General features: G+C 46.6%; 1 protein-coding gene across 1 annotated transcript in view; it reads left to right on the top strand.

Moving 5' to 3' along the window:
- Window positions 1-26573, top strand: part of LOC119464492 (uncharacterized) — a 78042-nt gene that overhangs the window by 11431 nt on the left and 40038 nt on the right. The window contains exons 4-15 of the mRNA XM_037725489.1: window positions 4140-4322; window positions 7205-7292; window positions 8788-8894; window positions 9856-10155; window positions 12612-12708; window positions 13262-13485; window positions 16501-16647; window positions 17406-17561; window positions 20385-20647; window positions 21646-21820; window positions 24473-24655; window positions 26114-26572. Coding sequence (XP_037581417.1) covers window positions 4140-4322; window positions 7205-7292; window positions 8788-8894; window positions 9856-10155; window positions 12612-12708; window positions 13262-13485; window positions 16501-16647; window positions 17406-17561; window positions 20385-20647; window positions 21646-21820; window positions 24473-24655; window positions 26114-26572 — 2382 coding nt within the window. The remainder of the gene's footprint in view (window positions 1-4139; window positions 4323-7204; window positions 7293-8787; window positions 8895-9855; window positions 10156-12611; window positions 12709-13261; window positions 13486-16500; window positions 16648-17405; window positions 17562-20384; window positions 20648-21645; window positions 21821-24472; window positions 24656-26113; window position 26573) is intronic.

The following is a 26573-nucleotide window of genomic DNA, read 5'->3' as shown; positions in this document are numbered from 1 at the left end:
TTTTATTCTGCATACGTCGATGATGTACAGATAGGTTTCGCCTCGTGCAATCTCGCAGTCTGTGAGCGGCAGATTCAGCTTGGTCTGAACAAGGTGTCTAAGTGGGCAGACGAGAATGGATTTAGCCTTAACCCACAAAAGACCACCTGCGTCCTGTTCTCCAGAAAGAGGGGTCTGCACCCCGATCCTGACATTGAGTTGCAGGGACAACGTGTGGCCGTAAAAACCGAACATAAATTTTTAGGTGTGATTCTAGATACGAAGCTTACGTTTGTGGCACACATACGGTATCTAAGAAACAAGTGCATGAAAACAATAAATATTCTAAAAGTGTTGTCACGCACCGCTTGGGGTAGTGATACACGGTGTCTTTTGAATTTGTACAAGAGCCTCATACTCACAAGATTAGATTACGGCGCCATAGTGTACCATTCCGCTACGCCAAGCGCCCTAAGGATGCTGGATCCTGTACACCATCTAGGCATCCGCCTAGCCACTGGTGCCTTCAGGACAAGTCCTGTGGCAAGCCTGTATGTAGAGGCGGACATGTGGTCGCTTGATATACAACGTTTATCCTTAAGCCTCACCTATTTCCTGAAAGTAAATTCGAACCCGGAACATCCGTCCTTCTCAACCGTAAATGATATGACCAGTTCCACACTCTTCAATAACCGGCCGACAGCAAGAGAACCCTTTTCACTACGTGTAAGAAAAATTAGTGAAGAAATGGACATCCCACTACTTGAAAATACCCTGATGGCCCCAGCAAAGCCAGTGCCACCGTGGCAGTGGCAACTCATAGAGTGTGATACTTCGTTTGTAGAGGTCACAAAAGATGCTCCAGAAGCACATATCCGGATGCATTTTCTAGAAATCCAGTTTAAGTACTCGTCCTGCACTCAGTTTTACACTGACGCTTCCAAGTCACATGCAGGGGTATCTTATGCAGTAGTCGGCCCATCGTTCTCCGAGTCCGATGTACTGCACCCGGAAACAAGCATTTTTACGGCTGAGGCCTATGCACTTTTATCGGCTGTGAAGAGTATAGGAAAATCCAAACTCAAAAGATCAATAATATTTACAGACTCCCTAAGCGTCGTAAAAGCCGTCATGACTCTACATAGACACAAAAACCCTGTACTTATTGAACTATATTCTGCTCTGTGCAAGGCATACCTGTCTAACCAGCATATTATTTTGTGCTGGGTGCCTGGCCATCGAGGCATCGAGGGCAATGTTCTGGCTGATCAAATGGCCACATCAACTACATCGCGAGCCCTTAACCCTACCGCTTCTATCCCTGCCACAGATCTCAAGCCCTACTTGAGAAAGAAAATTCGAAGCCACTGGCAGCGCTTGTGGGATGCCGAAACGAACAACAAGCTCCACTTAGTTAAGCCACAGATAGGTCCCTGGCGTCCCGTTACGAAAATTCGAAGAACTAATGTCCTATTCTCTCGTCTGAGAATAGGACATACATTCGGCACCCACAATTTTCTCTTGACTGGAAATGACCCTCCAACCTGTGGTAGATGTGGAGAGAGGCTTACCGTTCTCCACGTGCTTGTGGAGTGCAGGGAAGCCGAAAGAGAGAGAAAAAGACACTTTCCTCTAGCGTACCAGTACCGTCTACCTCTCCACCCCGCTATGTTTCTTGGTGACGAACCTCTCTTTAACACCAAAGCTGTTTTGGATTTTCTGAGCGATGTTATACTGCATGTTATATGCCCAATAGTCTCGTAGCGCATCCACTCCTCAGAGGATGTCGCCGCGACAGTAGTTTTGCATAGCACGTGCCTCCAGGCCCTTACGTGTTCAAAGGGTCTGTCAAAGCAGTACTGCTTTTCGTTTATATATTTTCGTTTATCGTCATCATCGTGAAATTTGTTCTTTCATTATCATAGTGCACCTCATTAGCCAATGCCATAATTTTATTACATATATTTTTTACGCATTTTACAGCGATTTGTTTTTAGGCCCTTTTACAGCCACGACACACCTTTCGCAATTCATTGGTCCATTGTCAGTTCATAACCACTGTCCTGGCGCTCTTTGGCCATACCTGGCCCTTGCGCCATTAAACACCATTCATCATCATCATCATCATCAAAAATGGTGGACCGGAAGGTATTGTGCCTTATTTGTGAGCTTCTAGCTAAACATAGCACAATTTTTATGAGTTATGTACATGACGTTGGGAGCGTCAATGGAGGATTTTGGCACGACGAAGATAATGCAGCGCTACCCCCAGGAGCTGCATGGTCTAGTTTTCCGTCCGGGAGGGTCCATAATTGGTCGGCGACGAATAGCGGCGTGGCTGGGGCGACGGGGACCGACGGCGCTGAGGTGACGGCGAGCGAGTGGGACGACTGTCATCGACGGATACGTGAGAGCTAGAAGGCATACGGCGAGGCGAGTAGGGGCGAGGGTCGGCATATGGGCGAGGAGACGGGGAAAAGTAGCTCGAATACGGCGATGTCCAGGAGGTGCGTCAGTGGCGAGCGACGTGGCCAATGCGGTGGCAACGAAAGCAAATGGGCTTGTCGTCCGGAGTTCTCCACTCTGTAGGGTTGCGGTATCTGGGACGGGAATACAGATCACTGCGAGGCGCAGCTGTCGGCACCAGTCGGGCGTCAGCTCGGGAGATGGAGCAGGCAGCAGGAAAACCGAGGTTGGCAAACTCTTGCCGCACAACCTCCTGAATGAGGAAGATCGCTGGGGCTGGTTGGTCAATGGTGGGGTCAAGTGGGCACGGAAGGAACGTGGCAGGACTGGCAGCCTCGAGCTCGCGGCGAACAATACGCGTGACGGTCTCATTGGAGGGGGGTGAAGCGGTAAGGGCGACGCAAGACGACGTCGCAGCCGTGTTAGGGAGCCGGGAGAACTGTGGAATGACGCAGCAGCTTTTGGCGAGCTCAAAGCGGCGGCATTCCTTGACAATGACGTCGATGGTAGACACATTGTTGAAGATCAACAAGTTGAACGCGTCGTCCGCGATCCCCTTGAGAACGTGGCCAACCTTGTCAACTTCGACCATGTTCTCGTCGACTTCCCGGCAAAGAGCTAGCACGTCTTGTATGTATGAGACATACGATTCAGTGGAAGACTGTACTCGTGTAGCAAGCTCTTTTCTTGCAGCCTGCTGCCGACCAGTCGGATTTCCAAATAGGTCGTGGAGCTTTTCCTTGAAAGCGTCCCAGCTAGAGATCTCCTCCTTGTGTGTCCGGAACCAGACACGAGGTGTTCCGCCCAAGTAGAAGAGGACATTAGCTAGCATTATGGTAGGGTCCCAGTGGTTGTTGCGGCTAACAAGCTCATACATGCGTAGCCAGTCATCAACGTCAACATTATCTTGGCCGGAGAATATGCCAGGATCGCGGGGAGTGGCAACCGTGACGTACGTTGTGGTTGGAGTTGCAGTAGTGGCAGCAGACGAGTTGTCGTCACCGGGAGCCATGGCGGAAAGCTGTACGGTGCGTCCGCTGCGGAGCTCCCTGGTGAGGACGGGGAACGGCACGCTCCACCAAAATGTTACGCGAACGAAGAATTAAGTACAGGAGACTATTTACAAGTATATTTACAAAAGATAGCTGCAGCGCTGGCCAGATCAGCCGGTAGCTCGAGAGCCCAGAGCAGTTCGTCTTCTTCGTCTAGGCGCCCGCGCGCATTGTCCAGAAGAAACACGTAATATGCATGTAGCAATATATATGGTATTTCTATGGCTGCTGTTAAATATCTGGGCCTTCAATAATTTTGGGTATACAGAAATTTGTCTTGTAGATCCTATAGATTCTCGTATCTTTGTTAGCAATGTTTTCTTAAGACTTAGTACTTAAGATGAATGGCTTTCGCAGTGGTGCAGGTAATCAATGCTTTTCTCAGTTCCACCAAAATATCTTAACAATATCTATGAAGGAAGTTGGAGGAACAGTGAATGGTTTGCGAGATCGCATAGAAAACTGAGCAAAAGGAAACCACACTGTCACCGCGCACTTTCATTTGTGAATGACCAGAAAATAGGTTGCTTTTTCCCAGAATAATTGCATATGCTTCATGTTCATGTTATGACCGATTCCTTTGATTGGTTAATAATGTGGTGGGTGCTTAATTTGCTTTGAATTGTTCTTGCTCTCGGACAGAGCCTGTCTGAAGACAAGCCAAAAGAAGTGCTCAATGAAGACGGAAAGGAGCAAGTCCCACCGCTGTCTGCCATTCCAGTCATCTGTGACGGAAACATCGAGTGCCGCTCGTTGCCAGTTTCTCCGCATCCTCCAACGCCCCCTCCGCTTCTTCCTCAGGCCAGCGACGTTAGCGACGAGGAGGCAAGTGTTCGCTGCTTGTGTGAACTAGCAGCTATGTGGAGCTACTTAAAGGCAAACTGTAACAACATTTTGCCCTGTGTAAAAAGCCCACTTTCACATACTGTAGTTAAAAGCAGCCTCTGTGCAGTATTTTGCATTTTAGGTGCGAGTGGATGCATCGCAAAAAACTAGCAAATGTAGGTATTTTTTTATAACGAAACTAACAAAACAAACAACAAATGCACCGTCAATACTGCTCATCAGAATTGGTGCATGACCCAAAATGCATTCCTCGTGAGCATGACCTCCGAGATGGGCACCGCTTGCTGCTCACCGAGAAAATCTCTGAGCCGACATCCTGGCAATTACGTTGTATGCACTAACCACCAGGTGCACATGTCGTCTGCCTGTGTGTTACTTAAAGGCTGATAATAAATAACTGAGACATCTAACAGCCCTTCAGCTTTGCCAAGGTTGTTCCAATCATGTATATGCTTCTCATTTATAACCAACTTCGTCAAAGTGAAATATTGTAGCAGTTGGCCTTTAAGTGGAGGCTTTGCCTCTGGGCCAATGCCGATTTCTATAATCAAATACTGGTGACACCCAGTAGTGATCTCATCAGTCGCCCGCTTAGCTGATTTGAATGAAGTTTGTTGCATTTAAGAGAGAAAGCTGGATTATACTTGACTATGGGAGGCGAAATTTTGATTTAGGGCCTCGTAGTGTTGGGCATATGATGATGTCGCTGATGGCTTTGTGCAGAGGGTTCTATGGGCTACTGTCAAGCTGCTTTGAGGGGTGACTATAATCTGCAGCCACCTCCATCTCTTTAATGGCAATAAAATATCATTGTGTTATGTAAGTGTTAGTGGGTTGAAAATTGGCAAGTTTACAACAAATTGAAACACAAAGTTCACAAGTGCATAGCTCTAGCAAAAGCAGATGTCCCAGTTCTGTAAACTGTGTTTGAGAAAGCATCTGAAGTGGACAAATGTGGTGTACGATTTTATGGCTTATGGGAAAGTGTTACAGTGCTTACGGAGGTTTTACAGAACTCCTACACACAAATTGGAAGTGGTGTATGGTACTTTAGTCGTTCGCTTCAGATATCTCAGAAAGTTCAGCTTACAGAATTTGCAATATTTTTTTATTACAATGTTGTTAGCTTACTGTTCTCTTTTTTTCTTTCTTTGTTGTGTGTGTGTGACTTTCAGCAATTAAAAAAAAGTATTGATGGCCCGATTCAAAAACCTGTTCTCATCAGAGGGCTGACTTGAACTTTGCTTTTTTCTAATACATTAAAAGTTATCAAATTCGGTGCAGTGGAAGCTTGAAAGAATGAAAAAAGTTATGGCGTACAGTTGTAACTTTAAACTGCTGTTTTATTGGTGTCAATCTTGCAGCATTGCCTGGGGTCGCTGGTGCATGCTTTGTGCATTCACACGTCATGGTCTCACAAGCTTCAGTTTTTTAAATGATGCAATTGATGGCATATGGCACTTTCGAGTGATAGTCGCTGAGCACTATTGCAAAGTTTGAGAGGGGGGTTAACAAATTAACTAGGCGTTATTGTGTGGGGTCTCAACTGTGCTTTTGGCACAAATGAGCGACAATACAGTAGTGCAAACAATTGCAAGGGCATTCATTGCGCCCTTTATGCACCAGTCTAGCCAGCCAAATTAGTATTACCAATGGAATATGCCAATGGGCGCACGACAAATCGAGGAAGTGTGACTTACTGTGACCGGATAGCGAGCAAATATGTTCGCCGCCATGCTGGACACCAATGCCTAATTGTTCGCGTGTACAGTCACTCAAACGGTGGCACATTCGAACAATCATGTTCGTGCATGCGGGCTACGGTATCATCGACAGCTGCCGCACTGTTTGTGACATTGTGCGCACCTTGCACTGAATCAAAATGAAACTGCTGTTTGCTGCAACCGCTGCAGAAGAATCTGTGGTCACTATAGATGCAGTCATTGGACAGTGACCACGCAATTCTGAAGGCACATGGCCAGCACGGTGTTAAGCACAACGGTAAATGCAACAATATAAAAGCACGAAGCATGCATTTTGTTGCCATATGTCTTGTGGTTCTCACTAATGACGATGACGATTGAATTTTACAAATTAACGAGCGTCGAAGTTGTCTAGGTTTTCCTGTACTTGTTTTAAGGAACTGAGTTGTATTGGAAAAGTTGTATCGCATACTCAGGAAACACGTAATGAAGCTGTTTTCATGATGTTATCTTTCATAATTTTATTTCTTTTTCTTTTTAAATCTGGGTGCCGGTGTGTCTGCAGGCTGCATGGTGGATGCATTTCATGCTAGTGCGTCTGGATTGCAGCAGTCAAAGTTATTGTGTATCGAATGAACAAAGCCTGCATGCCCAAAGTGACCATTTGCGACCGTCAGCGACCGACTTGGTCACGTGGCTTTGTCGACTCAATAGTAGCGTGAATGTGCCTTTAACCTTATGTTTACATGTTTGCCAAGTTCTGCTGAACAATGTCTTAAAGTTCTTTGTAGAGCTATTCAGTCATGCATGAACTTGCGATCATAGATTTTTACCTGTCAGGGTAACTCGGTTGCCGTGGTGGCCGCATTTGGATGGGGATGGAATACAAAAAACTCTCGTCTACTGTGCGTTGTCTGCACAGTAAAGAACTCTCTGTGCTCAAAATTAATACGGTCGACCTCATAATCAGATCAGTGTTTTTTGGCAAGTAAGACTCCAGAATTAAAATTTCATTTTTAGTCCTGTAGTTTTGGCGAGGTCTTCGTTGTGTCTGCTTCTCAACTGTGCACATATTCACTGTGGCTAGCCTCTCCTGTACCTTCAGGCCCCTGTGTTGTGAATTGGAGGAAACAGATTCTTTTCCTTTGATTGTTGCAGGATGCTGATCTCGTTGAACTCCGGCGCAAAGCTCTGGAATCAATCAGAAGTGCAAAACCCCCTGAAGTACAAGAGGAGAAGAATGCAGGTAATGACCAGCTTAAAAAAAAAATTGATTTCATTGATTTCGTTTATTAGATAAAATGATGGCAGTGTGGTCATCGGGAACTTGTTGAAATTTCCCTGATGGAAGTGGTACTTCAGACACCTTTTACAAGTTGCTTATTACTGGTCTAATAAAGGTCAACTGCAATCATGTTTTTTACGGCTCATAAAGCCTAGTTTCAGATGGCATAGATATAGAGCAGCCATTGTGTAACATTTCACATTTGAGATATGAGCATATGCCTTACGAAAAGCTAATTTATTGTACATTTTGGATGCGAAAACTTTTTTTAAAAATGCCATTATCGCTCACTGAAAAGAACACAGAATCCAGAATGGTGAAAATCAGCTGGGCTTCCCGTTGTGACTTCAGAGGTGACACCCGTGGCGAACGCAAAAATCTCGAAGGCCATGTTCTCGAATCTGTGTTGTATCAGCTTACCGCCAGGTGTATGCCTTGTCTATCAAGGTGCCTTTGAAAGGCTGTTAATAAAAAAATCGGACCCCGATTGCCAAACCTGCAGCTTTGCCAAGATTGCTTCGATAGTATGAACTACTTATTTGTAAGCAATTTTTCCCTAGTGAAATTTTGCTGCAGTTGGCTTTTAATGACTGTATGAAGTACTCTCTTTGTGATCAGAGACAGCACAAAAATGGTTGCTTCTTGCGCATAAGATCAAAGGATGCATTTGACGAACTGATACTAGTAATGCGATTGCTGCGCCAATTGCGCCGAACTGTGCCAAGAGGCTAGACGGACCTTAAGAAGAAAAGTAATTTGAGCTGTACTAATAATACATTTTCGTTCTACAATACAGTTCTCAGGTTGACAGGCATCGAACCATTATGTACGGTTGACACCCATTAATTCAACCCTTGCAGGACCACAAGGTATGGTCAAATTATCCGATAGGTGAAATTTACAAAAACTGGCAAGATCAACAGATTGAGATATTTTGTTTATTGCCCGAGGCACTCTATAACGTCTTTCTGCATCTGGCTCTTGAAGCAGGACTCCACCGTCATGAAGCAACAATCGCTAGCATGTTGAAACACTGCCTCAGTGATGAACTGAAACGAGACTTCAAGTGCTTAAAGGTCTGAAAATAGAAGTAAAACAGCTTAACGCCTAGGGAAGCAGTAGCACCATCTGCCGAATTTCTCGTTTTTCATACCTTAGTAGCCGGTTCATGCACAAGGGGATGCCAGTGGGGTCGAATTAACCAGAGCGGCATGCTTTCGCATTCCAACTATAAATGAGTTTTTCCCCCATAGCAATGTAAGGTTCTCCCCGGGCCTTTCCAGTGCTTTCGAATTAAGAGAAAAGTCGAATTAACTGTGGTCAAGTAAAGCAGAGTCGACTGTATGTGCTTGTATAGGCTTTTGAATGTGTGTTTTGACCACAGTCCCACAGGGGAATGGTTCTAGTTTATTCATGTGAGTGTTGTGGGAACATTGCTATTGATTGATTTGTGCAGTTCCTCCGGATGAGGCTGACAATGCATCGGTGCTTCCGCTGGAGGTGCTGCCGTACGACTTGCTCGAGGCAGACCGTCCCATACAGGAAGTCCAGGAAAAGCAGCAGGTATAGCCATCCTCTTGGGGTGCTTTTTCAAAAGCAAACGGCTTTCTTTGGTTGCACCCATTCTCGGCTTTTGGTTGCGCGAGCATCATCCTACTCATGGACTGTCCCTGTAATGGACCTCAAGCCCACCCTAAAGAAAAAGCTGAGGGCTTATTGGCAGCGGTTGTGGGATAGAGCAACAGAAAATAAACTGCATGTTATCAAGCCGTATCTTGGCAACTGGCCGCCGGTATCAAAGAACCGCCGCACAGAAGTAACACTTTGCAGACTTAGGATAGGACACACATACAGTACACACGCTTACCTCTTGTCCGGTGGTGATTCACCCACGTGTGATAAATGTGGTGAGCCACTTACCGTGCTTCACATCCTGCTGCAATGCACTGAATTGAACGCTAATCGGAAAAAGCATTTTCCATTACCACACCGGCAGCAAATTCCACTTCATCCTCTAATGATCTTAGGTATAGAACCTCTGTTTAAATATCAATCATTGTTGGAATTCTTAAAAGATGTACACAGTTTTCATGTTATAGCCCCAGGCAATCCAGTAGCACGGCCTCTTAAGAGAGGTTTCTGCTGCGGTAGCTGCGTTAAAGAAAGCACCTGCCTCACAGCCTTTGGGCTCAAAGGCCTTAAGGAGGCATACGTGCTATTTTCATTCTCTTGCATTTTAGCCTCATGATCACTTGTCATTCGTACTGTACCCATAGACCACCCCACATATCACTATCATATTTTTATACTATATATCGTTTTATGCTACTACGATAGCGATTGATTTTAGGCCACTTTACAGCCATGTTACATCCTATCATCGCAACTAATCAATCAGCGCTTAACACAACATTATCAGTCATGGCGCTCTTTGGCCATACCTGGCCCTTGCGCCACAAAAAACCACATATCATCATCATCATCCTACTCATGGCCTGCTGTGCCTCTTGCTTGCCCCCGACAGCTGAAGAAAGGCCACCGGCATCCCTGGTATGACCGGGAGCTGACGCAGCAGATGCGGCGCAAGGACCGTGCCTACCACAAGTGGAAGCGCCACCCGTGCTACGACAACTGGGAGGCCTTCAAGGCCATCAAGCGCGAGTACCTGCGCATGCTCAAGCGGAAGCGGGCGGCCTACGCGCAAGCTAATGGGGGCGAAGAAGACTCTGCCACTAAGGGTCACGCTCCAGGCGCTGGCCTTCTGGGTACAGCTTCGTTGTTGACTGTCGGCGATGGTGTCATGGCACCCACGCTGCCTCTAGACGTAAGTGGTTTGTTTGTTTATTTGGTACTCGCTACGGTGAGGGGGGCTGTCATAATAGCTTAGTCGCTAAAGTGAGGGGGTGGGGGCCTTTTTATTTTGTTGCCTGTTATGTACACAGCGTTGCGCTAGTCGGTGGTTGGCCCGTGTCACCGGGGCGCATGTAACATAAGGTTTCTCGCTTTGCTGTGTCACAGCCTTCGGCGCTCACTATTTTGTCGGGGTCACTCCTGCCAGTGCCAAGGTTGCCAACACCTGCACCATAATTGCAATGCCTTCCACCTAAAAAGTGCAAACAAAGACAAAATTTTTCTTGCAAGAGACTCTGCAGCACCTTCGAATAAAATTTGGATTTTCAGGCGTTTATTGTCAGTGCAGCCTAATTCATGACTCGAGGGGTTAGTGTCCCTTTAACCCTTTGCAGTTCTGTGTTGGGACCCTCCCGCCAGGCGAATATATCGGTAAGGCCAAATGTCGGAAGTGCCTGACGCACGCGTGCTTGCGTTTACCAGTTATTTGTGTTGCAGCGCCAGCTATTGGGGGCTTTTTCAACTACTAAATGCACTTTGCAATGCCTCCATACAAAGGCAGCACTTTTTCTTAGACACTTCAGCGTATTTTCGCACAATTCCTGGCTTGAAGCGGTGGCAGGTTGGCTGTGTTTTCTGTGCATGTGTTTTATGGATGAAACTCGCGTGAGTTCATTCAATCAAAAGAAGATCTCAGTGCCGTGGATGAATGTATTTCACCTTCAGAAGGTCAGCTGAGGATGAAAGCACTTTAGTAGAAAGCGACAGTGAGGACACTACAGACCTGCAGTGCACCGTAAAAACCCGCGTATAATATGGACCCGCATATAATACGAGGTGTTATTTGGGGATAGCAATAACGAAAAAAAATGTTTTCATCCGCATATAATGCGAGCGAGGAAAACCCACAGAAAGCATTTACAATCTAATCTCGTTAATTCGAACATGCTTAATTTGAACTGACGCTGTAGTCCCGTCAAAGTTATGTGTGTTCCTATGGCCGAAAATGCCCGGTAATTCGAACGTGAAAGCATTTGCGACGGTTAATTCGAACATACGGCGCACCGACAATGCCCTCAGCAGCGCTCCAAATCATGCGCTTGCACCTCCGATCGGCATTTTTCCGACACCGCCATAGAGCAAAACCTTAGGATAGACTCAACGCCATGCGGAGAAAAAAAAAAAATGCGGCGGCAATTTCACTCTCAATAGCAAGGTCGTCGTTTCACCGTCGCGCCGGAACACGTGTGTATGAGCCGACGTCTCGGCCAACTTCCCGACAACAGCAGAAAACGAAACTTCAGGAAAAGGGCTAAGTTGGCGCCGCACTGGCGGGCCAACTGGCGAGGGGAGCCACTGCCACCGAAGCGACGGCATTGCCAAGGCCAAATGCGCTTCTCTGCCGTCGTTGCAACCATAGAATAAAGAACCAACTTTGCAACTGGGATGTCATCCGAGCCGTGAACGTTGCCCTCGGGACGCCAAAGTGCCGCCCTACAGCGCAATTTCCGATGGCCTCGGCAGCTAAAATAACTTTCCTTTTAAAGGCAGTTGGGTACTACCGTCGCGGTCCCAACATCGTGCGAAATAGACTAGCGAACGTACCGATTCTTAGCGCGGTCAAAATGGCGCCCGTTGAAAGCAGCAGCAGCCTACCGACGCCACCGCAAGATGACGCATACTCCGCTGAGAGTCTTGGTGATGATAGCGGTGAGCAAAAGCGAACCCAAAACTGCAAATTTTAGGCTGAAAACTTTGGGATCCGCATATAATACGAGGCAGAAATTTTACATGGTAAAATTTAGAAAAGAACCTCGTATTATACGCGGGTTTTTATGGCAAATCCTGGCCTCCACCCAGGAGAGTGCTTCGAGCGCTACCACACTGTACACAAGTGATGTTGAGAGCCTCAGAAATAAAGCAATTTTTCTTAAATAAATCACTTAAAATGTGGTAAGCAGCTCATCTCTCAAGCGTGCAGAATAGGCGGCGTGACGCACTAAGTATACAAGCAATTTCTTGGCTCTCTCTCTCTGCATGATAATTGAGTGTGCGTGATGCACTTGAATGCAGGGGTAATTACCTACTGATCCCTCACCACTAATGTGGGATCGTTGACCCTGTCACCAAAAGGGGGGGGGGGGGGGTGATGAATTCGAACTTCCTTTTGTTAGGTCTAAAGGCCTACGGCAAAGGACCCACAACCTTTACTACATGCATTTGTTTACCTGAGTGCATTGTATGTGAGGCATCCAAAATGTGCGAAATAGCTCTTGACTGGAGTGACCACAGATTGGTTGAATGTTCGTGACTGTAAAGCGTCTGTCTTTTTAGTCTTTTATTCAGCCTGGCCAAGGAGTTCCTTGCAATGACATGCGCATCTGTGTTATAAATTGCTTCACAAATCCTCTGGGGGTCTTCTCTACGCAGAGCATTCCACTGCCAAATGGACAGCAGAGTGTCGACAACTACGAGTCGGTCGAGATGGAAGTGGACAGTGACGATGGGACCCAGACGCCCACTCTAGGTACTGTGGCTGTCCTGTCGCTAGCCCTGTTTATCTGCAGGGGTTTTCAGTGCACGCTGTGGAACTCTTAAAATCAAGGCTTATTAAACTCTGGTGCCCCATGACTGCTGAGAAATGTTCTTAAAAAGAAAAAGAAAAACGTGCATTGTGCCACAGGTGGAATGCGGAAGGCATTACATGCTAGCAATGTGATGAATGGCTCATGTAAATTTTTTTATATGCACTTAAGCACAGAGCAGGCAACAACACTTGTTAATTCAGAGCTACTCTGTTCCTGCTCTAAAGGAAAATTTTTTTTTTCATTTGGTCATGGGGTCACATGTTTGGGAAATAAAGAGAGGCTAAATTTGAATCAACCAGTAGAACATGAAATCATGCATCTAATTTATGAAACGAGCATGCTTTCACAGCTGCAAAGCAAAAGAGTGCTTCAAATCAACCAATGCAAATTATCATAGTTGCTCCTTCTTCTTCTGGGGTGGCGGCATTGCAGTGAGAATGCTGTTTTACATGCATTGTGAATCCATGTCCCACCATGCCCGTCTTCTTGCAGAAGTGGCAGCTGGGAGCGATGAAGAGGACGAGGAGGCTCTGCGCGCTCAGCTGCTGCAAGCGGTGCTGCAGAAGAGGCGGCGCAAACCGAAGACACCTGAAGCCCATCAGGTTCAGCAGATTCAACAACAGCAGCAGCAGCAGCAACAGTTGCCCCAACAGCAGCAGCGCACTAACCACCGGACGCCCTTGTCCCCACTGAACAATGCCTCTACTCTTGCCACGGTTAGGCACCTGCCTCCTTTTTTTCCTTTTTCTTGCTGCTGTGCTGATTGTTGCTCAACCCCACGAAATCCAAACACCATTCCGCATGAAGCAATAATTAGAACAACTTGTACACCTTTATTTCTGGCGCAGAGAGTTCATTTATGCAAAAAACGATGTTTTTTGAGTGATAATCAGTGTAGGGATTAATTAGTATTATTGGTTTCCTGTACTATCCACAACTGAAAACTTGAATATATTGCTGGGCTAGTTGGCTCATAGTGGCAGGCTTTATTAGCACTCATTTTAAACAGAAGTAAAGAAGAGTAGACACAAGACAAGCACTAAATCGCAACTAAAGTTCATTCGGAGCAGACAGCATACATAAGAGAGGCAAGGAACATGCTCAGGCCGCACCGCATGAGTGGTAATGAACATTGTAGTCATCTTGCAGTGCATACAAACATCCTGAGAACTTGCCCCAATGAATAAAGAAATCCTTTGCAGAGGTTTGCCAATCTGAGCAACTGATACAACACTGATAGTGAAGCTGCTGTATAAACATGTCCTGGCCCCCTTAGGAAGTTCTAGAGGTCTGTTTGCTGCCTGTTCTTAGCGGTGATTCATCATCTGCACTGCCTGTGCTTTCCCGCCAACACCCAGGATTTATTTATTTTTAAAATTTCATTTCATTCATTTATCTGTATACAACGCAGTAACATAATGCACAACAGTGGATGGATAGGCTTAACATTGAGGCTGGTGTCCACTAAAAAATCAGCATAAACACGAGACACCTTGTATTGTTAAGTCGCCTCTATACATATGTTACGCAATATAGTATATGAAAATGACAAATTACACGTTGTAGATGTTTGCAGAGCAGCATTAGAAAATTTGCACGAAAGGCATATTTATAGCAATGTGCGTACTTTCTACATTCACAAACTGCATGGAAATTTTACGTCTTTTCTGATCCCATGGTCCATAAACTTGGTCAAGGGTACATTGGTCTACGTTTTTGTTCTAATAAATTTAAAAGGAGGTTGCACGCTGTGGGGTCTCACATGTGCTCTTGGGACAAAGGAACGACAACACAGTAGTGCAAACAATCAAAAGGTCATTTATTGCACCTTTCATACAATGATACACGCTAGCCGAATTACTATGGATAGAACAGTCACATGGGCACGCGACAAATCAAGGAAGTCCGACTCACCGTGACTGATAGCGAGCGAATATGTTCGCCCCATGCTATGACACCATCGCCTAGTCGTTCACGTGTACGGTCATGCTAACGGTAGCCCGTTCGAACGATCCGTGTTCATCCATACCGGTGCCGTGCTCCTAGCCACGCGAGACAGTCTCACGAAGCGGGGACTGGCGCACGCGTGGGACGTCCGCATCGCCCACCGATCACAACCCGGAGAGGAACCGCGTTCTCCCTTTTGCGCCCGCCTAACCCCCTGCCATCAGGTGGCGTTAGCAGCACAACACTAGTGCCATCTCTCGTAATACGCTGCAACTCCGCCGCCGTAAAGCTACGCGGCGAAGCCGGATTACGGGAGCATGCAGGGAAAACAACATCAGGGGACGCGTGACAGTCGTGCATCCCCACAACGCCTACCTCTGCTTAGCTCTTGCTCAATGTTTGTGAAAAAATACCATTTTCTTGGTCTGTGTTGCTTGATAGGACACTAGGTTGTTAAGACACTTGGCTAATATCGTGCTGATCAATTGCAGAAAAAAAATATTGTGTTACGTTCGTGTAGTTTGTAGTTTAACTTCTTAACTGCCATGAGAAGTATTGAAGAATTGTTTATAAGTGCAGATTTCTTTTTAACCTGCATTTTTTCTGCCATTTATTTGTGAAAATATATACCAGAAATGCCTATAGCTCTTTTACTGCTCTTGTCAAAAAATAAGCCAAAGACATTGTGTATTATGTATTTATTTGGCGAAATTACAAGATAGTGCGAACATTATTTGCACACACATGGAAAAAAAAAAGGAAGTTACAGAAATGCACCTTGACTGCACGGTATGCAGGCGATCCAGTGAATGCAAACCTGGGAGATGCAGGAGGCAGATTGTTTAGGTTAAGTGGCTCCAGTTATTGGACTCATCTATGCTTGTTGATTCTTCAGAGTCAAAAACTTCATCACTTTGATTGTCCAGCAAATAATCATTGTCACTGGAATGATCACCGACAGAAAACTAGCACGGTGCTTCACAGCTTTATGTGAAGCCCGCGATATCGGCACTGTTTTTAAAACCCACTGTTTGCAGACAGAAATTCAGAATGTAAGGCTGTTTTTGGCTGCCTAGCAACAAAATACAACATAAATGCTATTAATACTTTTTTAGCATATGTTTTTAGTGATGAAGAGTTTTTTGCTTTTAATTGTCCTGAGCAGTTCCAAACATTTGTGGAAAATTCATAATGAGTTAACTCGTCATCAGCACCAGAGGGCACACATTGTCAGATGAGAAAAAAAGATCAAGGAGAGATAGGCAAAATGCCAGACTACAATAAGTGTATACACCTGACTAGCGCAGGCAGGCTAATTGATCATTTATTGCCATTCCACTTCAAAGGGGATGTGATTAGAAATCCTCAACATCATTAAATTGACTTGTCGTCAACAGTTAAGTAGTTAGTGATGCTGTAAAGGAGCCTAATCCACCATTTGCATGCAATTTGTCATGGGGCATGATGCAGTTGTGGTCAGTCTTGTTTTGTTGTCATTGCTTTTTAGTTGCTATTTTATGATTTGGTACTGGTTGCTTTTGGTTGTGTCCTGAAAGTGCATCAATGCATTAAATAAGTACATCAACCAAAATAATTTAAAAGTAGATCATTTAACTTAGTACTTTTGCGTGATGAGAGGCTGCTGCTATCAGTGCCTTAAGAAACTACATCAACAAACGTAATGTAAAACTAACCTATGTACTTGCTGATTTCACTTGATGGGAGGCTACTGCTGTGGCAAAGGCTAAACCTGCCTGCATTGCATTTCCTTGTTCCTTGTGCAGCAGCCACTGGTTGAGGCCAGAGAGACCAATGGAACAGCTTCCGCGAATGGTGTACCGCCAAAGGCCACCCCACCTGCCATCTTTGCCACGCCCAAGGGGAGACAAGTGCCAAAGGCTGCAGATGCCACATTTGTTGAAACAAAAATGGTAGGTGACTGTATGCACTGCGAACTGTGATCTGTGGTGCTTTATGCTGAGACAAGTGTACTTTACAGCTATTATGGTGTGTTTGAGGCTCAAGACAAAGTGAAATAAGCGTCACTCGCAACTCTTTCTTGTCCTCCCCCGTTGAAGATGGAATAGAGTGAGCTACGCTTGCATCAGAACGCTGCTAAGAAAAGCAGTTGCTGCCCTGACGAAAACAAGTTCTGTTGTCGAAACGCTGGCTCCAGCGACATTCCTTGTTTTACCTGTCACATGGTGTGATGTCTGTGACATCTGGTGTGACATCGCATGGTCATCGTCACGTCGCACTAAATTTTGAGTGGGTTCAAATTCCACCTTCGTTGCCGATTGTGAAAAGTCGCGGGCTGAACTTAAGCTTAATTTATAAAAGCTTAATTTATAAAAAGCCTGGCTGGCAACTGCTAGTTCAGGTTGGGAAGTGCCGTTTGATGTCATGTAGCCTTGTTATATTGGTCATGCCTCTTCACTGCTGACAGCTACATCGCCTGGTCGCTGTCACATACGTCACACTACATCACACTACCGCTGTTCATCACTGCAAGCCTCCACCCTTCCTGTGAACTTGCGTGGACGTCCTCCCAAGAGTGAACTTGTCACTAGTGTCACTAGTGTTAGTCTTGATCTCGGAAATGTGTGTGCTAGCAGTGTGTTTTCTAATTACAGGCTTCAGAATCACTGTCGTGCCATGGTCACAAAACCATCATTGCTTGTTCTTTCAGACGGAACCTGTGGTCATCAACCTCGGCATGGAGGACACAACGTCTGAGGAAGAAGATGAAGAGAACGAACTTGAAGAAGAACCTTTGCCAGCCATTGAGAACAGCTTCTCTCTTGGCCTCGACAGGCTCCTCAAAGAGGCTCGTCAGAAGGCTCAGGTACGGGGCATTTGGAAGTGCGCTTTGTGCCTTACCTTGTGCCATATAACCTGCCAAGGCATAAGCATCCAAGAAGGTGCCAACCTTTTTTTGAGCATGGAACTGGCACTGAACTGATCTGAACGTTTGCAATATGCAGGGTAAGTAGAACATAATCTTATGGGAAGAAAGAGTATGGCGGAAACGTAAATGTACAAACTGTTTACGTATAGTGGCGCACTGCCATACACGCAAGGTGGTGCACTTGAAGCTCACACTACTTGCCCGCCACAAGTTCAACTTTGTCACATTTCCATGCACAGTCATCTTCCTCAAATCGCTCCGTAACAATGTTGAGCTTGATGCTGAAAACATCACCAAGACACACATAACTTTGTTTTTCCAAGCAGTGCCTACGACTCTTAAGCCCACATTTCATGTATGCTCGCCAGCACACACTAGCTTGCTCCTACGTAGCTCAGGAGCAAAAATATTGAGCATCTCCACATGTGCACACCAGTGTCCGCATGTGCCAGCTCAGTGTTGTCAGACCGATTCAGTCAAGTCGTCTGTCAAGTTTAGCTGTACATCATCTTTAATGGGTGGTGTCCAGATCCACGCACCAGCACTGGCTCTTTCGGGGGTCGGAAGCTAATCTCAAAGACCATCCTTTTTGCTAACTGCATGTACCAGAAGCGATTTCAGAGCCGGAAGTGCGTCATAAATGGCTCAATTTCGACACCACCTATTTGTTTATACAGTCGAATCTCGTTAATTCGAACATGCTTAATTCGAACTTCCGGTTTATTCGAACTGACGTTGTGGTCCCGTCAAAGTTATATGTATTCCTATAGGCGAAAACGCCTGGTAATTCGAACGCGAAAGCATTTGCGGCGGTTAATTCGAACATACGGCACACCGACAATGCCCTCAGCAGCGTGCCAAATCACGCGGCGGCGCCTCCGACCGACATTGCTCCAACACCGCCATAGAGCAAAAGCTTAGGAGAGACCCCTCAACGCTGCGCAGAGAAAAAGAAAATGAAAAAAAAAATGTCGCGAAAATTTCACTCTCAAATGCAAGGTCGCCGTTTCACCATCGCGCCGGAACACTCAAGTACGTGCCGACATCTCGGCCAATGCTGCAGCTGCGGCGCAGAGGGAAAAGCAGCGGAGGAGGCCCATTCCGGCTAACTTCCCGATAATGGCAGAAAACGAAACTTCAGGGAGTGGGCTAAGCTGGCGCCAGGCCAGCGGGAGTGGCGGTGCCAGCACGGCGGCGGGCGTGCACGGAGACAGTCGAAGGTGGGGGAGCTACGAAGGAGTTGAGAGGGAGGGCAAGGGGAGTCACCGAAGCGACGGCATTGCCAAGGCCAAATCCACTTCTATGCCGTCCTCCTCCCTCACCTTCGAAGGTATCCCCGCGCATGCGCACCCGTCGCCGTGCCGGCGCCGCCCGCTTCCTGAAGTTTCATTTTCTGCCGTTATCGAGAAGCGAGCGTTGGCCGGCGTGAGAAGATTCGTGGCCCTCGCTCGCTATGTGCTTGCGTGCCGCATTTCATGACTCGCATCGTTCGTACATCATGCTATGGCCGAGGCACGAATACTACAAAAATAAGTCCTTCCTTTAATTCGAACAAATTTTCGGGCCCCTTCGAGTTCGAATTATCGAGATTCGACTGTATTTACAAGCTTGCACTTTTCTGGTAAACCGAAATTGCCAGCAGAAGTATGCAAATTGAAGTGTGCATTACAGCTGAGGGCACTGCATTTTCTGTCTGGCAGCAAAACATTTGGTGCTTGTTACAATCGAGGGTGCATCAGAGTTGAGTAAATACGACAGATGCCTTGTGCCTCCTGCAGCAGGCAAATTCATGCATAGGAATGAGTTTATGCAAGCTGGCACACTTACTAGGAGCATAATAGGCTTTAGCAAGACAAAAACCTTCCCTGGCATTGGCCGCATTTCCATTGGGGCGAAATGCAGAAAACACCCATGTACATGGATTTAGGTGCACGTTAAAAAACCCCAGGTGGTCCAAATTATTCCAGAGTCCCCCACTACGGCGTGCCTCAAAATCATATCGTGGTTTTGGCACGTAAAACCCCATCATTTCATTTTTTTATTGACCAACAACTTTCTTATCCTCGCCTTCCTTTCAAGGGAAGAAATGGCAAATAAATAGAAATGAAAGTGGATTAAAAAAGACGTCATTGTCTGTTGGCTTGCTGTGATTGTGGCTGATAAAAATTTGGGCCCCTCGATTTCCTTTCTTCTAATCCATTACATACCTAGGGTCTCAAATCCGGCAGCTTTGATGCATTCAGGTATAGCATTTCAGGGTTTAGTGCCTAGTTGCCTTCACCCCAAAAGGTTGCCTACTATGTGACGCCTATGGTAGATAGTATGTTCTACATCCACTGCCATGGTCGTGAGTGGTCGCACTGGCTAACACTCCTAGGGTTAGTTCGTGTGTACAAGCACGAATACCCGAGAGAGTGAATGGGTAAAGGGCACCATGGTAGCTCAGTCGATAAGAGCATTCCATGCGTAATGCAAAGACTTGGGTTTGTATAGTACCACCTGCATGCAGCCAGTTGTTTCTTCATCCACTTTTATTTATATTTATTTGTCATGTCTTCACTTCAAGTAAAATACAAATAATTTCCCCATGCTTTCCTTGATGTAATTGTCTGTTGGCGTCGTATGATTGTGACTAATAAAAATTTGGCCCCTCGGTTTCCTTTCTTCAAGTTCACTTGCTTATTGAGCAGTTACTGGAAAAGTTTGTCGCATGCTTCCTTTTTCTGGAGCAGACGTGATCCCTTATGTGTCCCGTTTCAGGTTCCAGCCCCGCCACCGAGTGTGCCAGAGACTCCGGCGCTAGCTGCCACGCCTGTCTCGGTGATGAAGCTGTCTCAGGCTCAGCAGTTGGAGTACCGTCGCCTCAAGGCTGAAATCGCTCGCCGAGAGTTGCGCTCGGTCATAGGCGGGGACAAGCCTGACGCTGCCAAACAGCAGCAGCTCAACCGGGCTCGACGTCTGAAACAGCAAGCTTCGGCCAAGCGGTCACTCGAGGCTCTAGAGAATACGCTACACACAGAAAGGTGGGTTTTCCACTGTTCAACAATGAACCTAGTGGGAGTTGGCGGTTCTAGGTTAAAGGCATACCAACGTGGTATGTTCAACTTTTCATTGAAAAAAATTTTTTTTCTCTTGTGAAGGTTCGGGACCTCCAAACACTAGAAAAATGTTATGGCCAGCACCAGAGTACGCTGAACAATTTATTAGTGGCACGAGCATCGAGTGACACTCTTTGTTTTTTGCGCAGCAACTTCCGGTTTGTCACAGAGATGGGACCAAATTAAAAATAAATCATAAAAAAAACAGGTAGATAACGATGGTTCTACTTATGGTTGATGATAGATATGACATCAGAGCACAGGTTTAGTACAGTAAAGAGCTAATTAAATGTCAAGAATAATTACAAACAATTCAGGAAAGTCTAATTGCCGTGCGCCAAAGCACACAATCTTGCAGAGATACCCACCGCATCAGCACAGGTTCCCGTGAAACTCCAAGACCAGAAGTGACGTCACCGAAGAAGTGACGTCATCGGTGACGTCACACTTAAACCAGAGGTACCCGCTCATTACTAATCAAAATTAAAAAGCAAGCTAATTAGAGCTACACACCACCTGACACAGAGGGAACGCTTGCCTAACTCAGCGGAGGCGTGACGTCACTCCCTCCTTTCTCGCTTTTCCTCTCCTAGCGTGCACTTGCTCCATCACTCGCTCGCGCGCCAGATGCGCGCCAGCGTTTTGTGTTGCGCCCTCGTTTTCTCCCTTGCCCGCTCCTCTGTGCGTGGCGGTTTTTGCCAGTTCCGTTCGCTCGCTCCTCCGAGTTCGGTTTCCCGCCTTACACGAGCGTACACCGACACCGAGATGCAAGTGCCACTAGCAGACACCTAAGTCAAGGATTAGGGTCGTTTCTCATTTTTTTAATAATCGCTTTCTTACTGTCAGTTTTGGCTTCGTATCCTAGGAGTTTAGTGTGTTGTGACATCGTGATGCAGAAGGTGTTTCTCTCGCTGTGTTTGCAGGAAAGCCCTGCGTCTCGAGGGCAAGCGCATGGACGCCCTGAAGGCTGAGGTGCTGACCAAGAAGTCTGCCGTGCGTGGCACTCACGTCCGGATTCAGCGGCTGCGAGAGCAGCTGGCAACCCTGGAGCGTCTGATGGCTGGGCACGGCACGGGTATACGCAAGGCCAACCTCCAGGTACGCAGGAGGGTTTTTCTCTGGCCACTGAATGTGTCATTCACAGTAGCCTTGCGACGATTACAGCTCAGGTATTTCAATATTTCAGTCAGTTCAAAGAAGTCTCAACACACGGCTTATCTCCTTCGGGAATGAAAAAAAAAAAAAAAAATCTAGGTGTCTTGCGACAGTTTTGAAGCCTATACAGTTAAACCTGGGTATAATGAACTTCATTATAACAAAATTCTCGATACAACGAAGTATTTTATTTTTTGTAGCTCGCCCATAGAAGACCATGTATATTGAATCTCAATATAACAAAGTGTGTTTACGCACACTTTAGATACAGTGGAATCTCATTGATGCGATCTGCACAGGAACCGGAAAATAAAGTGTATCATTCGATGAGCATATTATCCAACTGCTACAATGTGCTGGGGACGGAGCGTAGCATCCGGGGCACACACCAGACGAAGGCTGCCAGAACAAGACCCCTTTATTTCGTAGCGGCTATCTTTTTATAGCCGCCCGTCAAACCAAACAAGTAAATCCAGGTACAAATCAGTGCAGAAGTAAACAAGCGCTATCACAGCACCACGCGAAGCCATGTGCGCGCACGCGCAGCGCGATCTGCTTTGCAGCACCAACGTATTATCCAAACAGATCGTATTATGGGGAAAAGAAAAAAAAATGTATTATCCCAAAAAACGTATCACGCAGAATCATATCAACGAGATGCCACTGTTTAACGAAATTTCACTGCCTCCGCGAAGGAAAATACCGAAACAATAAATGTAAACTTCAGCGAACACACATGGTCAAATGGTTGAAAAACATGCGGCAGCTTGCGAACACGCCTCTCAAATCGCGCACCGCATGACTGGAGCAGCGTCATGTTTCGTTAAAGTCCGAGTGCGATAAGATCCTATCGTGCCTCGCGCTCGGTGGGCTTTAGGTGTGAGGGAAAGCGTGTGAGGGAAAGTGTGTGAGGGTGAGCTGAGAAGGATGGTGGCTTGGTGAGAGCCGTATTCCTGCGCGAGCAAGAATAAAGGGGGGAGGGGAGTGATAAGGAGTCTTGTTGCAACTCGAAGCTGCAGCCAAGTTTGTGAATTACCCGAGAAGCGGCAGGTTGGCTGCTCAAATTATTCAACTGAACTTAAATGAAAAATTTCAGTACTACAGTCGAACCCTGGATATATCGAACCCACATATAACAAATTATTGTGTGCCATATTTACTCACATAATGAACGCACTTTTTTCCCCGAAATATAAGCGCAAAGTTGGGGGGGGTGCGTTTATTATGTGGGGTAAAATTCCTGGCGATTTTTTTTCTGCGGCTACCTCTAAAAAGGTCGCACTTTCACCCGAAAGGCGAACCATCAATTGCAATAGCAAATGAGTAGACAGCTACACAAAGTAAGGATAATAGTTTTATCGGCCCTATAAACTTTCAAACATTCGCTAACTTTGTAAATAAGCATGGTGTCAGCACGCACAAGCAAACATGGACACATCACACTCTATGACCGCGGACACTCGCTGTCAAAACGTTGGTGCGAGGAAGCGCGGCAGCAGCAGCAAGCGAAGTGACCTTCGTGCCGTCTATCGCTTCAAGGCAAACTGAGCGGTGAGAACGCAGCACGCGCAGAGGTACGAGCCGTCGCACCTAGACTCGGCTCTCGACGCAGATCGCTTTCAAGATAAAGCACGCGCAGTTGCTGCGCCGCCCCCCTCCCTCCCCTCTTCCTGGCGCCATGTGCGTGATGAATACAGCGTGTTTCCTCCATGCTTTGCTCCCTCGAAAGCGGGAGATGGAGGCACAATTTTCGGCGCCGACGGCAAAGTGCGCCTAGAGTGTCCATATATTTGCTATCGCAATAAAAGTAGGAGAGACATGATACAATTCGGCGTCTGATACGATCGTACCCGCCGGACGCCATATTAGACGCCGAATCGTACCGTGTCTCTCCTACTTCAGTTAAGCAAGTTCAGGGTGCCTTCATTATGTGAGAAAAAGAAAAAACACACTTCTTGAATGCGGAAGTGGGGGGTGCGTTCATTACGAGAGTGCATTCATTATGCAAGTAAATACAGTACATAGAACAGCTGTAAAATCCCCTTGAAAATTTATGTATGAAATGTTTATTTTATATATTGAATTACCTATATATCGAACTTTTTTTGTGGATACCCTTCAGAGTCGATATATTCGGGTTCGACTGGACATAGCAATTCTACAAATTACCTGGGGTTTCCAATTAACCGAGTCTGAATTACTGAAGCCTTACCGTAGGTGCATGTTGACGTCCTGAAGGTCCAGGAGCAGGAAGCAAAATTTTTTTTACTCCCAAGCTATTTATGCTGTCAGGTGGTGCTAGCATCTAAAACACTGACATGTGTGTCACGTGTGTGTCACGTGTGTGTCACGCGGGGAAGCAAAAAGAGCCCCTAGAAACAATAATTGTGCAGGGAATACTAACGTCTGTACCCTGCCCCCTTCGGAAGCATGTTTTGGGGAAACTCATGTGCAGTGGTGGAAGGGGAGAGATGTTGAGATGATCTGAAACGCACTTCCTTTGTCGTCATCGCTTTCAGTGAAACAAGTGTAATGGCCAAAGATCAATCTATGGGACAGCCTTTATGTATTGAGCTGGTGCCTCTGTTCTTGCAGCTTCAGGCACTGCAGATGACCATCGACAAACGGAAAGGCCACATTGAAAAGCTAGAGAACCAGTGCAATCTGCACGGGAAGATCGTGTACGGCGACAAGTACCAGCTCCCCACGACACCCGAGAGCGCCCTTGGGGCCTCACCCATGGCAAAGCGGAAAATCTCAATCTCCTCTCTGCAGCAGGTACGCTTCATCATTTGGTTTCACTTGCTGCATTGCAGAGTTGTTTAAAGCCTTCCTGTGAATTGGGCACTTCACTTCAAGTGAGGCGTACTGCAGTTTTCAATGTGTTAGGCTTGCTGTACACTTGTCCAAAGATTTTGGAATGCGGAGACTGGTGAAAATAGTTTTTTCAAAGGTTGTGCGGTGGGAAAGTTAGCTCTAAGGTTGGTGCAGTATAAAAGTTAAAAGGCATACTTCAGCCCTTTGGAGGCTGCAAGTGAGGTTTCAGGTTATGCGCATATTTCACCTTCTAAGTCCAATAATTTCACGTGTACTTTTTGAAGCAGTTCAGGAGGTGCTGCATTTTATTATAAGTTATTTCAGTAGTTCTACAGCACACTCCACTGTTAAAAGGAACAAGCAGTCGGTATTCTGCCATTGATTATTGCATAAAGGCTCACAGACAAGCTTCCTATATGTAAATGTGCGTCCACTTAATTATATTGGCAACATAATTTTGATATACCTGTTTTACTAGGCAGTTTTAGCTGAGCATCATTACAGTCCCCTCTGCACGCATTTCATCCACTCGGGCACTGTAGGGAACTGCATTGGTTCTGCATTCTTGATAGGTCTGCGTCTCCCAGAGGCTCGAGTAATGTGTAGTCAGCTTGGCTGCTAGACAACAAAGTCAACTCTCTCGTCACGCTTTGCTGAATCCGTTTGGCAGCAGAGTGAAGCTGGCATTCTGCCTTTTGTTGCTGACGTGCGCATTGTGTGCACATGCACTGCTGGACCTCTTCATTTATTCGTCCCTGACAGTCCTAGACCGTCTGGAACGCTGCACACGCCTCTCATTGGCTGAAAGCACCGATTGGACAGTTCGGAACAGTCAGGGATGAATAATCGAAGAGGCCCACCATTTCCACTGTGTGGTCGTGTGCCAGTAGGATTGCATGACGAGTGCAATTGCGCCACCTTTGCCACAAAGCATGCCGGTAGTTGCGGTCCATAACGGGCTCAAGGGTTCTATGGTAAAAAGCTTTGTTTGTACTGTGACAAACCCACTTAGCTGCCGAGATCAAAAGGCACGGAGTTAAGAATAAGAGGATTCCACAACAGGAGTGGCGTTGATGGGGCTCACCTCGTCTCCTTCTTGGACTTCCCCCTAAAATTGACTGTAAAAATTCCCCAGTGGGATTTCCCACAATATTTCCTTGAACCCAAGTACAGCAGAAAAGTGGGAAGGACCACCGTCGTCATGGTGCCATTAGGGTTACTGGACATGGACTGGGAATGTGGTGAAATAGATCTATTGCTAAGATATGCTGGTCTGAGTGGAGCAGATCGTAAACACTCAGCTAAAACTCTCTTACTGGTTTGGCGTTTCTTTCAAGAGTCAATGGAAACGTATGTGTCGGTGCAAAAGCAAGCGGCAATTCCTCACACTAGTTATCCTCCCCTTTCTGGCAATTTCAGACTCCAAAACGAGCTCGGATCACGGGCCCGGACTCCGCAGACAAAGCAGCAGCGCCCGCTCCGACGAAGCGGACCAGTGCGGCCCTTCTTGCTGAGAAGATCCGTCTGCAGAAGCTTGAGGCAGAAATGCGGCTGCGCCTGCAGGAGCTCAAACAGAGCTCACTCGCAAAGTCTTCCACGACTGCCCCGGTGACGGCAGTTGCCACGACGACCACACCGGTTGCAACTTCCGAAGCGCCATCAAAGGCTGCGGCAGCACCTGCAACGTCGTCATCAAGGCCGGAGTCACCGGTACTGTCACCAACGAGAGCAGCAGCGTCAAGGAAAGTAGTGGTGACGAAGGCTGCCGGAAAGGTTGCACCAGTGGCCTTGGCAAAGACTGCTGGCCAAGGCCAGGCTGTTGTTGGTGCAGAAGCAACTGTCCCGACGGTGACAGTCACCATCACTGTTGGCAACAATG

The sequence above is a fragment of the Dermacentor silvarum genome, chromosome 9, assembly GCF_013339745.2.
Source record: "Dermacentor silvarum isolate Dsil-2018 chromosome 9, BIME_Dsil_1.4, whole genome shotgun sequence".
NCBI lineage: Eukaryota > Metazoa > Arthropoda > Arachnida > Ixodida > Ixodidae > Dermacentor > Dermacentor silvarum.
Note: the sequence above shows the minus strand (reverse complement) of the source record. Positions and strands in the feature narration are given on the sequence as shown.